Here is a 14,051-nt window from a genome sequence, read left to right on the forward strand (position 1 = left end):
ATCATAGGACTGTCCATGATGCGAACCAATGTTTAAACGCTGGGGTGGCTTGCGCTGACGTGCGCTGTGGCGGGACGGCGGCGGCGGGGAAGAGGCGTCAGCAGCAGCCGGTTGGACAACAAGCGGTGCAGGCACAAGTGGGCGATACGGACGCAGGAATCTGCGGTTCCGCCAATAAATGCGACCACTCGGCAACTTCACTAGGTAGTCCCGATGATTACCGACAGCAACAATGACCCCACGAATAGACCACTGCTTGGTGCGCGGATGCTGAACATCCACGTGGGTGCCGAGGCGGAGCTGCGGCAACGAGCGACGAGTTGACGACTTGTCTGTGACGGAATCGTCGGATGGCATGGCAGTCTCATCACGTGTCGTCGCTTTGGAGAGCCAGGATGAATCAAACTCCTTCCAATGTGCAATGACGAATGACTGGAGAGAGCGGCCATATAGGAGCTCAGCGGGGCTCTGACCAGAGGAGCCAGGTGTGTTTCGCCATTCCAGTAGCCCTCGGCGGAAGTCATCTGTGTCAAGATTGCCATTTACGGTTGTCTTGGTGATAAGACGCTTCATGGCTTTGACAGCAGCTTCGGCGTGCCCATTACTCTGCGGGTAGTGGGGAGAGGACATGACATGGTTTACCTGCCAGCGCTTACAAAACTCAGCAAACTTATGCGAGGAGAACTGGGGACCACCATCTGTACACAGCACAGCAGGAACACCAACATCAGAGAACCAGCGACGGAATGCTAGTATTACGTCATGCGATGAGGTGGTGCGGCCAGTACGCGCGACACAGGGCCAACCAGTCAAACGATCTGCATACACAAGGAAGTCGTGACCTTGACAAGTGAACAAATCGGCAGATGCACATTCAAACGGTAGTGTCGGGGTGCGGTCGTTCAGCAGGGGCTCAGCTGGCTGGGACGACTGGTGTTCGCGGCAAGCAGGACAAGAACGAACGAGTGTATCAATGTCCTTGGTGATACCGGACCAGTATACAAGCTGACGCGCACGAGACTTAGTACGCACTAGGCCTTGGTGTGAAGCGTGGAGGTTGTGCAATACCTGAGCACGCAATGATTCAGGAACAACAATGCGGTTGCCCTTCAACACAATGCCATGGTCGACGGAGAGATGCTCACGTCCATTCCAGTACGCACGTAACGGAGCAGGCAACTTCTGCTGGCGATCAGGGAATCCAGTCAAGATACACTCAATCAATGACTGGTACATGGCATCTGCAGCTGCAGCTTCGCGCAGCTCTGCAACCTTGAGATTCGCATTCGGCTCAGTGTCCGAGTGCACCATGCAGATCTGAATGCTGCGGCAATGAAGCGACGGGGCTTCACCAAGCTCATCAGTGGTGGAAGGAATGCCAACAGGATTCCGGGACAGCGCATCGGCGAAGGCATTTTCAGAACCTTTTCGCCAAGATGCCTGCAGCTGATAGGCTTGGAGCTTGAGGCGTAATCGTAGAAGACGCGGGTTCTCGATCTGATCCAACGAATATGAGTTGATGATCGGAATCAGGGGCTTGTGGTCGGTGACGACTTCAAATGGTGCACCAGACAGGTAGATGCGGCATTTGCGCACGGCCCATACTACAGCGAGCATTTCCAACTCGATGACAGCATAACGTGTTTCAGCATCAGACAGGTAGCGGGATCCACACTGAATAATACGCCACTGATCATTCTGCTTTTGCCAAAGCACGAATCCGAGACCTCTTAGAGCGGATGCATCGGTTTCAAGCCGGAGGTCTTGACCAACTTGATAGAAAGCGAGAACCGGAGGAGACAAGAGAGCTTCCTGTGTCCGTTCAAACGCTGCAGTGTGGCTAGCGTCCCACATGAACTCACGGGAGGTCTTGAGCAGGCCACGCAGAGGATTGGTCAACTCGGCTAGATGTGGAGTGAACTCGCCACATTGGTTCACTAGACCGAGGAACGAACGGAGATCGGTTCTGTTGGCGGGTACTGGAAACTGGCGAATACCGGACGTCTTATCATCGTCGACGACCCAGCCATCAGGCGTGACGTTGTAGCCGCAGAAATGGATACGTTGCGTACCGAACACAAACTTGGCGGGGCTGAACGTGATACCATGCTCCCTGGCGCAGAGCAGAATCTCGCGCATGTGGCTGACATGCGACAGAAAGTCGTCGTCGTACGCTAGGCAATCATCGACTACCTTGCCGAGACGCGGGATGGCAGAGAACGCAGCATCAGTGCGCCGGTTGAACTCATCTCCAGCAGATATTAGACCCTGCGGGTTCCGTAGATAACGATATCTGCCGTACGGGGTGATAAACGTGGTGAATTCCTGAGCAGTGTCACTGAGAGGAATCTGCCAGTAGCCGTGCCTTGCATCGAGCTTCGTAAAGAACTTAGCAGAGCCAACTCCAGAGACAACATCACGTGCCGTATGTACGGGATGCGCGGGACGACGGACTTGGTCGTTCAGCCGCTTGAAGTCAACTGTGAGGCGCTTCTCAGTGCTGCCCTTCTTGTCTACTATGACAATCGGATGGCACCATTCACTGGGCTCCGTCACTGGTTCAATAATCCCGTCGCTGACCATGCCGTCGAGCTGAGTCTTGATCTGGTCACGGAATGCATACGGTATTGGTCGAGCAGTGTGCACACAGGAAGGCTTAGAATCATGCTGTAGCTCAATTTCCATTGGCGGACCTTCCATTGGCTTCAGACCGGAATCCGAGAAAACGTCAGCGAACTCTTGCAGGAGCTGCTCACGTGTCCGCGCTAACTCAGCATCACTAGGATGAGCGCATGACGAAACAGCTGCACAGATCTTGGGTGAAGATGTACCCTCGTGTTCAGCGGTGAATTGGACTGGCCAATCAGGTGGGAGAAACTTCAGCGCACGCAATGAGGTATGAGAGAGCAGGGCATCGTGTAGACCCTTGTACACATGGATGACGGTTTCATGCTGCGTCTCACCGACTCGTAGAGTCGCACGTATTTTGCCCAGGTTGCGTAGCGGCTCACCGGTCACAGCCTGCACACAGTCGTGGTCGTCATCTAAGTTCTCGACGAACCCACCGATCTGCGTGAGGTGCTCCTCGCCAATGGCATCAACGTCACTGCCTGTGTCTGGTGTCCAGGACAGTTGGGATGGCTGATCCTCTGTTTGCAGCATGGTCGAAACAGGTACTGTGCGACGGTCCACGCGAGACGCACGCTGTAGCTTCAGCTGTCCAAGCTTGGCAGCAGAGCTATTCTTCGGCTGTTTCTGGCCCTTGCACATTCGCTGAAAATGCCCAATGCCGTGACAGGAGTTGCACTTCTTGCCCTTGGCAGGACATACAGATTTCGTGTGGTCAGAACGACCACAATTTGGACAAGTGGACTTGGCCACACTTGATGTCTCACTTGGCTTAGAGTCAGCTGGCTTGTGACGTTTCTGCTGCTTGTACGCCGACTGCTTGGCAGCACTTGCCTGGAGGCCAGGACTGGGCATGTGTGCCTTGGTGTGGTATGCTGCTTCCTCCGTCCGACAGAGGGTGACAGCCTGGTCGAGCGTGAGACCATGAGTTGCGAGCAACTTGTGTCGCGTCTCATCGTTCCGCACACCAATGACGACGCGGTCGCGCAGAGATTCCTCCTTGAGGGTACGGCCGAGGCCTTTGCACTGCGCACAGCAGCGAGCATCACACGTTCCACATAGGCTGTGTGACAAGAAGTCGCATGCACTTTGTAGTTCACACAGGGCTGTGTAAAACGCATCAAATGATTCTCCAGCTTGCTGGACACGCTGGTAAAACTCTATGCGGTCCAACAGTGGATTACGTTGCCGTCTGATATACGCCTGAATGCGCTCCAGCATCAGGTCGACGTCAGCTGAAGCTGGTATGCAAATAATATCCTCTCGGATAAAACGTCGCAGCTCCTCATCGAAACACTGACGGAGTGTTGCCACTCTGGCCTCACGAGCCTGGCTGGCCAAATGCTGGCAAACACTAAAATCTCTCCAGCTTTCAACGAAGGAGTGAAAATCAGCCAGCGTCGCAGACGACAATAAGTGTGGGCAGGAAACACTGTTCACTGGCCGTGGTGCTGAGGTCTGCGAGGTGGACTGAGCTAGTGCTGAGGGCTGCGGAGTGAACTGAGGCTGCGATGGTGATAGCGACCTGCTCTGAACATTCTTGAACAGATCTTGCATCGCCTTATCACGAGCCTCAGCTGCACGCATCTGCTGCTCCATAAATTTCATCAGGACACCCATTTGAGATTCCTGCTGTCGCTCGGTCGCGGAGGACAGGTCAAATCCGGTATCGTCCTGTGATTGTTCCATTACGATTAGTCACTCGTCCACGAGTACGAACAAATACACTACTAAAATAATTCAACTGAGACAGAGTTTCGATCGCGGAAACTACTACTTCATACGGAAAAAACAACTGGGCCCGTGCAAACACTACAAGGTGCGGACACAAGGCACGGACACAGGAAAGAACAAGTTCACTGCGCCATGATACGTTACTATTTATTCGTGAAGACTTGGGAACGGAAACAAAACATGTCATGAGAAAGAACAACAGGAAAAAGAAGCACACTCCACTAATCCGTGTGTGTGCGTGCATGCAGTACAACTATGACGTAATGAATATAGATACACATCACCCCCCGTTTCATGCACAGGCGTTCTTACGTCAAGGCCAGGCACTGCAAAGTCTACAGCACTATGAGAGAGCAATGGTGGCCTTCTCTCACGGACTGATGTACGAACCGGCGAACACGCTGCTGCTCAACGCACTCAAAGACGTCACCATGTTATCGCCGTTGAAAGGTTAGAATGTATTGTTACTACTTGGGCTGAGTCGGGTAGCATTTTCTTCGGGTATCGGGTTCGGGTAGTTTTCCACGGGTAGCACGGGTACCCGATCGGGTAATGTTTCCATGGTAACACCACAGTGCACCCGTTCCCTTACACACTGCGTAGACATGCAGAGTATTGCATGAATTTGTACACGTGCACTGTACATGATGTCATCTGCGACGTCGGGCTTTCGGGCGCCATTCTGTACCCGTCTACCTGAATTCCTCACGGGTAGCACGGGTACCCGACTACCCGTGCACACCACTAGTTACTACATGTACTTGTAGTAGTAGTAGTATTCATTTAACATCGAACAACTCAACAGTGTTGACACACACAAATTCAAAGAGCGCCGATGAAGCAAAAAGGAAAAAGAAAAGTTAAAAGATGAGGCTATAGACAAGTACTAGCCGAACATCACCCAATTATGCCGTATTACGTGCAGCCCAATCCCAATGATTCATACGTTGCTCAACTGTGCCTCCATGCATACTGTGTAAGTCAACGAATATTCGGCGATTATTTATTTTCGGCTACTTTCGGCCTGGTCATGTTTGGCCAAAAATTTGTTGCGGCCGAAATTTTGTTTTGCAAGGTTCATTGTGACAGTGTATACAGGCGGCAGCAGTACATGCCGAAAATGCGATGCGGCCGAAATGGGTTTTAGCCCTGGGAGGCCGAAATTTGAATGGGCTGAAAAGTTGTCGACTTATAGTAACCCAACCCCAAGGTTTCATACGTAGATCTACTCGGCCTTGGCTTTCTCAGTGTTCAGACGATTAAAATAAACGGCTACGACTGGAAGAACTTCTAACGCCACCAAGGGCGACATCATCGCAAAGCCCTTCTGGTGAAGTAAAACAATGCAAACCTAGCATCCACCCAATCTCTTTTTTCTTTCGGGGCCAGGGTGCTAGGTGGTGGCTGTAAGAGAGTGGGGGGTATGAGGGATTCTGTATCTCCTACACATTTTTTTAAAGGTTCAAAAGGGATCATTACACACGCTGTGCACCTAATCACTTCCTTCAGCACATGAAACACAGAAGCCATATTATAGTTTCGACTAGGCCTTTCGTACCATTATTTTCAAGTCGAATACAGTGGTGAGTAACAAGGCAGTAAGCACCACTGCATTCGACTTGAAAAGTAGTGGTACGAAAGGCCCAGTCGAAACTATATGGCTTCTGTGCTTCGTGTGCTGATCACTTCCATACAACATCGCTACGTGAGTACACTGCATTGGTGCTTGTGTTAGTGCGTTGTCTGTATCTGATGTTATGTGCTCCATGCAGCCACGTTTGGACCGATTCTGAGCCGCTTTGAGCACATGGGCCTAGCCGACAACACCTTCATCATCACCAGCATCATAGGCCAAGAGATGAACACTGCTGGGTCTTCGCAGACAGCGCTTCCCATCTTGAAGGCAGCCGAGGCAGTCGGTACTGATAACAACAAGCTGATGCTGGCTCTGCAGGCTGCGCTGGGCACGGCGTATTGGAGAAGTGGAGACCATGTAAGCTAAACCTTATTTTTCTTCTTGCTGTTGCTGCTGTCCCCGCAGAGGCTGACTTTTGTTGCTGTGTGCGTTTGGGTGTGCATATGAGTGAGGTGTGTTGGAGGTGGTAGCATGTATGGTGTGGCTGCACACAGGAGTGAGAAAGAGAGTAAAAAAGAATGGAGACCATGTAAGCCTAACCTTATCTTCGGTTTGACAAGAGCATGCTGATCTGATTTGTACTGTGTGTTCCTGTCCAGCTCTAGTCTGCTGTTGAGCGGAGGCATTATCATAAGAGGATATTTGAACTTGTCCACCTTCTCACGCATTTCATTTTGTCATTGTGTGTGTGTGTGTGTGTGTTGTGTGTGTGTGTGTGTGTGTGTGTGTGTGTGTGTGTTTTGTATACGTGTTTGTGCGTGCGTGTTTGTGTGTGTATGTGTGTGTGTGTGTATCTCAGAACAATGCATTACGTCACATGACACGTAGCATGGACATGGCCCGGGAACGAGAGGACCGGCCGGCCCAGTGCCGCGCCCATGGCAGTCTCGGCTCAGCGTACATGTCGCTAGGCGACCATCGCCTGGCTACAAGCCATTTCGAACAGCAGCACACGCTGGCTGTTGAGCTGGATGATGGGCCGTCAGCTGTCAGTGCGTTGAGCAATCTGGGTTTGTTGCGATCCTCGCAGTCCGATCACAGAGGAGCACTGGTCTGCCATAAGAAAGCGCACACGGTGGCCAAGAACCTTGGCGACGAACCTCTGCTGCAGGTAATAGCAAAGAGTGGGTTTGTGTGTGTGTGTGTGTGTGTGTGTGTGTGTGTGTGTGTGCGCGCGCGCACTCGTTTGTGTCAGTAAGTATTGGAGTGAGTCGGTCTTGGTACTATTTAGAGATACAATGTTGAATTTTAAGAAGTCATGCAATCACAGTCCTGACAATAGATAACATATAAGTGTACACGCCTCACCTCCAGGACTAGTGAAATGCCATGCATTCACCGGTTGTGTGGATTACACATGGCACATGTTAACACAAACACATGTTTCGAAAATTGAAAAAGTGTCTTTAGTCTTATCTTCAACTGGTAATCAGTATTAAGACGTGCTGCTTCCTGAAGAGCGCTGTATGCCCGTATAAGACAGAGCTTTCCACACAATCGAGCAAAAGGAAGCTGTCATACTTGACTCACTGATGTTTACCGTCAAGCAACAGCCCGCTTTTAATTAAGTGGACGATATGTGCTTGGAGTTTACCGTGGTGCGGTGTTTCTCGTTCCCAGCGCCTAATGCCATTTGATGTATTTTCTTGTGTGTTTGTGTAAAGGCACAGCAGCTAGGTCACATGGGTACATGTTACCAGCAGCTAGGTGATTATGAGAAGGCCGTAACGTGCCATCAGAAACACTTGCATCTGGCGCAGCGTCTCAAGTTACCAGCGGAGCAGTGCAAGGCAAGTAGCTTGCTAGCCCGGTTGTAGTCGGGAATCTAACTGCGGAATGTGTTCGATAGCACGTTGCCTAGTTCGCTGTGCAGTTCTGTATTGGGCCGGACTTGGAAGTCCGTTTCATTTCGGCTTATTTTGCTGTTTGTTCAGGATTTGAGGAATTCATACCAGAACGCATCATGACAGAGTAGTAAAATAATGATGAAGCGGGCTTTACACTCCCTTACGACCCTTGGCAGGAACATCAAGGACTTTTCCTTTACATGGATTTCAGCCTCATTCCATTGCTAACTTTTGTCTTTGGGCTTTGCCCTAACGGTATTGAGAAATCTTGCAAGTAGCAACGTAGCTCGTGTCGTTATATGTGCGTTATTTGTATGATGTCGTTCATGCAGGCATGTGAAAAGCTCAGTTTGGCCTACAGCAGCAATCTGAATTTCAGTGCAGCCATGGCGTCGTACAAACAGCTGCTGACGCTGGGTGTGGAGACCCGTGACCTGTCCGTGCAGGCAGCTGGCTACGGCGGACTGGCACAGGTGTGCCGGAGTACGGGCGACAACGAACGGGCGCTCTCCTGCCACAGCGAGCAGTTCAAGCTGGTCAAGCAGCTATCCGACGTGGTGAGTGAAGAGGCAGGATCGCCGCAAGCAGTTTTCAATTGGTCCAGTCATACCATAATCGTTCGTACTTTGTGTTTGATATACCGGCAACATATAACCTCCTTAGCAGTAAACGTTCGTTGGTGTCTGTCACTATGCTCAATGCAACCAATGAAAAAGAAGGAACAAGGGAAAAGTCCTCCAAATTGTTGCGCAAGGCCAATCTTCCCATTTTTCATTGATTGATGTAGCCCCGAGACCATTCGAAGAGTGTGGTGGGTGAATATATGGCTATAATGGCTGGCTAACGTGGAGTCTGTGCACATTGAGAGCTGTGTGCAGATGTACAGTACAACATGCGAAGGTGACCACTCGGATAGCCTGAAGAAGCGTTGAATGTCCAAGAGCAGCTGCTAACTGTCGCTTATCCTTGTTGGGTCATCTGTTATCTTATTTTTGATGTTACAGACTCGCTGTACCTGATATAAGATGTGCTTGCATCCACTCACATTTGCAGTCAAACCTCTTTAGGACAAGTACCAGAGGACCGATGATATATGCTCGCAACAATGGGAGTTCTTCTTATCCACGCGTTTTACTCTGTACTCCAGAGTGATTTATCCAATAGCGTTCCAATAGAACAATGTGGGCACATGTTATGCGATCGAGTCCACCAACTAAACCAGATTTTTAACAGTCAGACATGCACAATCTAGCGCAAAACTGACAAGGAGTACTGAGATATTCCACGGCATTTAGTTGGTGGACTCGATCGCATAACATGTGCCCACATTTTCCATGTTACAAATATTTTTTCCTTGGCTCACCATCTGAGTTGTTAGTTCCAATAGAGTTTTGAATTATAGTTCTTCCAACGTGAAAGTGTGTCTTGTCAGTGTTCTTCTTAACAAGTTTTCCCCTGTGTATTCTATTGTTACTGCTTAGCACACGGAAGCAGCCATTCTCACCAGCATGGGAACGCTCTGCTATCAGCTGAGTCGCTACAACCAGGCACTGGCCTATCACCGAGAGCATCTGGCCATCGTCAAGGAGCTTGGCGATCGCGTTGCCGAGGGCTGTGCGTATGGAAACCTGGGCATCGTACACAAAGCGCTCGGCAATAACGCGGAAGCAATCAAGTTTCATCTCTTGGAGTTGGCCATAGCTTCGGAAGTAGGCTTTTGTTTAATACCACTCCTTAGCTATGTTGTGCACTGACGCCTGGGTAATGGGAGGTTTGGTTATGCTTTCTCAGTGTGTTTTTTTCATAGCCCAAAACTCTAGATAATGGCAAAGAAGGGCTAGTTGCACTATTGCTTTGTGAGAAGTGTATTTCTGACTCTGTCCACTGTGAGAAGTGTATTTCTGACCCTGTCCACTGTGAGAAGTGTATTTCTGACTCTGTCCACTGGACACAGAGCACAGTATATGCAGCCAGATGATTTAGATACATGTCTATGTACACATATGTATTGATTGCCCGAGCATACTTCCAGCAGCAATAACATGCAGTCCTTTCGGCATCATTAATTGGACTTTTTTCCTTGAAATCTGAGGTGTGCCACAACCCTCACAGACTGAAACCAGGATTTGTTTCACCTGGATTTAACATAGTTGTATCTGGTGTTGGTGTTGTCGTTTAGGTTGGTGATCGTTCCAGCGAGGCCAGTACCCACGGCAACCTGGGTATCGCGTACCAGGCGGTCGGGGATCACGAGCTGGCGGCCAAGCACTTCCACCTGCACCTGCGCATGGCCGAAGATCTCGGCGACGTCCTGGCTCAGTGCCGAGCCCTGAACAACCTGGGTCAGCACTGCATGACTGGTGGCCAGCATGCAAAGGGTGTACCCTATCTGGAGAGCTGTCTCAAGCTTAGCGTGCAGCTGAAGGACCGCGCTTGCGAATTCCGTGCTTGCAATCACCTCGGACAGGTTAGTTGTACACTCATAACTCGTTTATCCGGGACCGGGCACTGCCCGAAACTTTGAAAGGTCCGTAGCTCCAAATCACATACATTTCATGGAAAGCCATAGATATGGCACATGACGTCGCTATTTCCACAAAAGTGACAAAAGACTCAAAACGAGTAGTGATATTGCCACTGAGACTCGCCCAAAGAGTGCCCGGCAGACCGAAGTGCCCGCAACTGCAGGGTCCGGATAACCGAGGTATGAGTTTACTGTGTGACCTGTCTAAGGCGACCGCTCAGAGGACCTCCAACGTGTGGTCTCTGTTACCAGGTGGTCTCCTTATCCAGGGTCATTTCGACTGGAAATAGCATTCCCTGGTCCTGGTTTCAGTGGTCTTCTGGGGCAGGTGGTCACCTTATCCCAGTGGTCACCTTGGCAGGTTGTACTGTACATGTGTACACAGCTCTCAATGTGCACAGACTCCACGTTAGCCATCCATTATAGCCGTATATTCACGCAACACTCTTCGAATGGTCTCGGGGCTACACCGATCAATGAAAAATGGGAAGATTGGCAACGATTTGGAGGACTTTCCCCTTTCCCTTCTTTTTCATTGGTTGCATTGAGCATAGCAATAGCAAAGTTGGTCTTGTTCAACACTGTACTACAGTTGTGGCAAGTGAAATCCGACACTTGCCATAGGGGACAGCGCCTCAAATGGACATCAATGATGTAATGCACTGCACCTAATTTGTACTATAGAGCCGCATGCATCCCAAACAGGTCGAAAAGTCACAGTTTAGATACACACAGTTCACAAATATGGTACACATAAGGAGTATTGGTATCCAATTCCCATTCATTTTTGCCAGCACCTTTTGAACCTTGACTGTGATGAGTACGAATTCTGTCATCAGACAGATAAAGTTGTATGCAGCACATGTACTGTACGTATGCAGGGCTGCAGAGGCTGCAGGATGCACGGTGCAGTCCCTTATGCCAAGTGTCGGATTTCACTTGCCACAACTGTAAATCTGAAAATAAAGTAAAACCTGCAACTAAAGACCACCGTGACTAGCGACCAGCCTGGCACTAAAGACCACACCGCAAGGCACGGACGGTCTGACATTCATATACGGTTGTGCGGTGCAAACCTCTAACTAAGGACCACCTGCCACTAAAGACCGCTTTCTCTGGCCCCAAGGGGTGGTCGTTAGTCACAGGTTTCACTGTACAAAGGAAATCCTCCGATCCATAACGCACACTCAAGTACAACACCTATGTTCTAACATTGTATGGGGGTTACTCACACAGCAGTCCTCTGCTTTCTTCACTTTATTAGCCAACTTCGGCCACGTAGCGAGTAGGTGTGGAAATTTCTACACATAACTGAGCGGTTATAACAGAGTAGCCTACCATTTCTGTAGGTGAAAACTCGCGCGCACGCGCAGATAACACCACGATCGATATACGAGATCGATTTACGTGAATAGGAATAAAAAGGGAATGTCTAGTATGACTGAACTTCACTTCAATTTGCAGGACGCGCAGGAGCATGTAAGCAATGTAACACAACGCAAGGGATGGGAAAGCATCCGACTGCTGTGTAGTAACCCCCATTGCTGAAGTAACGCATGTTACTCACACAGCAGTCCTCTGCTATTATGGTGAGGAGTGAAATATGCTGGGAGGGGAAATGTAGCTGTGATGCATGTGATGAAAGATACCCTGCATGCAAGAGGCACGGTAGCGGTAACTAGACGCAGCAAAGCAGTGCCACTGGTTACAGAAGGACGGCGTCCGTCGCAGGCCCTGTGATGCCCACGTAGTGTCGATGAAAAACGTCGGAACTCTTCCAGCGACCCCGCAGCTGTACTACGGAGGGCTCTACGCTCTCCTCCAAAGCCTTACGGGCACCGGCAGGTCGAAGGGACTTAGCGGTGATACCGGCACCCTGGCCTGAGTCCTTGAGAACTTGGGCGAGGAGCTTGCTGATAGCTGCAGGAGCCAGGCCTTTGTATGGCGGACGGAGTGAGATGAACACTGGCTGGTCGAGTATGGTCCCCCTAGCGGCGGCCGTCGCCTCGATGTATGACTTCAGAGTGTAGACAGGACATATCTCGGAGTCGGAGGACTTCTCGATACTGTAGCAGTAGAAAATGATCTGATACTACATGCTGGAGGGGTAGTGGTAGTGAAAGAGGTGTAGTACGAGGGGTAGTGGTAGTGAAAGAGGTGTAGTACGAGGGGTAGTGGTGGAGAAAGAGGTGTAGTACGAGTTTACACTCACAATACCCATATAACCTTTCCACTTTCATGGCAACAGCAAGGGCAGCAATTCCAGTATGCAGAGAAGAAGGAAGAGCAGCAGTAATGCCGTGGATAAATACAGGGTGAGCACCACACCACGTGAAGGGGCTTTGCAAACTCGCTAGTATATCCGGTGCGGTTTACCATGACAGCCTTAAGCCGCAGTTGGCTGATCGGCAATTCGGCAGTGAGGCCTAGTGAGCGTAGGTAGCCGGTAATCTTCGCTATGTCGGCGCTTGGAGTATCCTTCCTCGGCCGGATGGTGCGAGCTGCAACCAGGCTTGTGCATTCCCGCTCGACGAGCGCCGAGGTAGGTGGTGTCAAGCCGCGGAAGTCTGCGGCGAACCCAATGGCGGCCCATGCAAGACGGATAGTAGCTTCAGGTCGCTGAGTTGTCCGCGTGATGCTCTCGAGGAAACTGCATACCACCTGAGGGTGGAAGGGATCTCTTCCTTGGCCGGCGCCGAAGGCATCTAGCCGCGCGATGACTTTCTCATATCTTGACAGGGTAGCCGGCGCTACTGATGCAGACATCATACTGCGAACTTCGGGTGAGATGACTAGCGGTGGGTGGCCCCAGAGCCTTTCCATGCCGCCATTGCCCACTTGGCATTCCTGAGAAGCTCCGGCTGGCAAAGCGCGTGGTGAGATGAAGGAGCCCGGAAGGACTCTGGAACGTTGGGAATGATCAGTGGCGGAGCTACTCTCATTGTCCTCAGCTCCTGAAACCAGTAATTTTCACACCTACTCGTTACGTGGCCGAAGTTGGCTAATAAATTGAAGAAAGCAGAGGACTGCTGTGTGAGTAACATGCGTTACTTTAGTAATGTACATAATCGTACATTCTCACAAGTTCACAACACTATCCAACAACCTCTGGGCTACACCAATCATGCAAGTGATGTTTCTGGATATGTGCAGAGTTTTTCTATATTTTTTCTTTTACCTTGGACTGACCGACTTTCTGATGTGCACACTCATGTGGAATTGTGTATGTGTGTGTGTATGTGTGTGTGTGTGTGTGTGTGTTTCTGAGTATGCGTGTATGTGTGTGTTTTCCGTGTGTGTGTGCGTAACTGCACGTCTATGCTCCAGGCACATCTGGCTCTGGAAAACCACGACAAGGCCATCATGTACTTTGAGCGTGTGTTTGACCTGAGCAAGGCACTGCAAGACAAGGCTGGCATGGGTCGGGCATGCAGTCGCCTTGGAGACGTCTTCAAGGCGATTGGTTAGTTACCAGTGGAAGCCTTAATGTGAATTATTGTGCAACTTACACTACCACATCTTGAGTTACCAGGATCTCGTAATTTGTAAGAAGGCAAACTCCAAGTAATGCCAGTATAACATTCTTCCGGAACTCTCTCGGAATTTTGAAACACTAAGTTGACGATGTGAGGGAGCAGTATAGTTGTGTTCGCTGTATTTCGAAAAATCGACGTGGAGACAG

At 50.3% G+C, this 14,051-nt stretch overlaps 1 protein-coding gene across 2 annotated transcripts in view; it reads left to right on the forward strand.

Moving 5' to 3' along the window:
• LOC135828948 (tetratricopeptide repeat protein 28-like) overlaps window positions 1-14,051 on the forward strand; it is a 45,705-nt gene that overhangs the window by 5,430 nt on the left and 26,224 nt on the right. Inside the window, exons 4-11 of one of the 2 annotated variants that reach the window (XM_065341380.1) lie at window positions 4,665-4,812; window positions 6,135-6,355; window positions 6,798-7,109; window positions 7,663-7,788; window positions 8,178-8,402; window positions 9,327-9,554; window positions 10,025-10,312; window positions 13,697-13,832. In XM_065341380.1, coding sequence (XP_065197452.1) covers window positions 4,665-4,812; window positions 6,135-6,355; window positions 6,798-7,109; window positions 7,663-7,788; window positions 8,178-8,402; window positions 9,327-9,554; window positions 10,025-10,312; window positions 13,697-13,832 — 1,684 coding nt within the window. Of the gene's footprint in view, window positions 1-4,664; window positions 4,813-6,134; window positions 6,356-6,523; window positions 6,528-6,797; window positions 7,110-7,662; window positions 7,789-8,177; window positions 8,403-9,326; window positions 9,555-10,024; window positions 10,313-13,696; window positions 13,833-14,051 lie in introns of those variants that run through there. The other variant, XM_065341381.1, reaches the window with a different exon arrangement.

Source organism: Sycon ciliatum, chromosome 12, assembly GCF_964019385.1.
Source record: "Sycon ciliatum chromosome 12, ocSycCili1.1, whole genome shotgun sequence".
Lineage (NCBI taxonomy): Eukaryota > Metazoa > Porifera > Calcarea > Leucosolenida > Sycettidae > Sycon > Sycon ciliatum.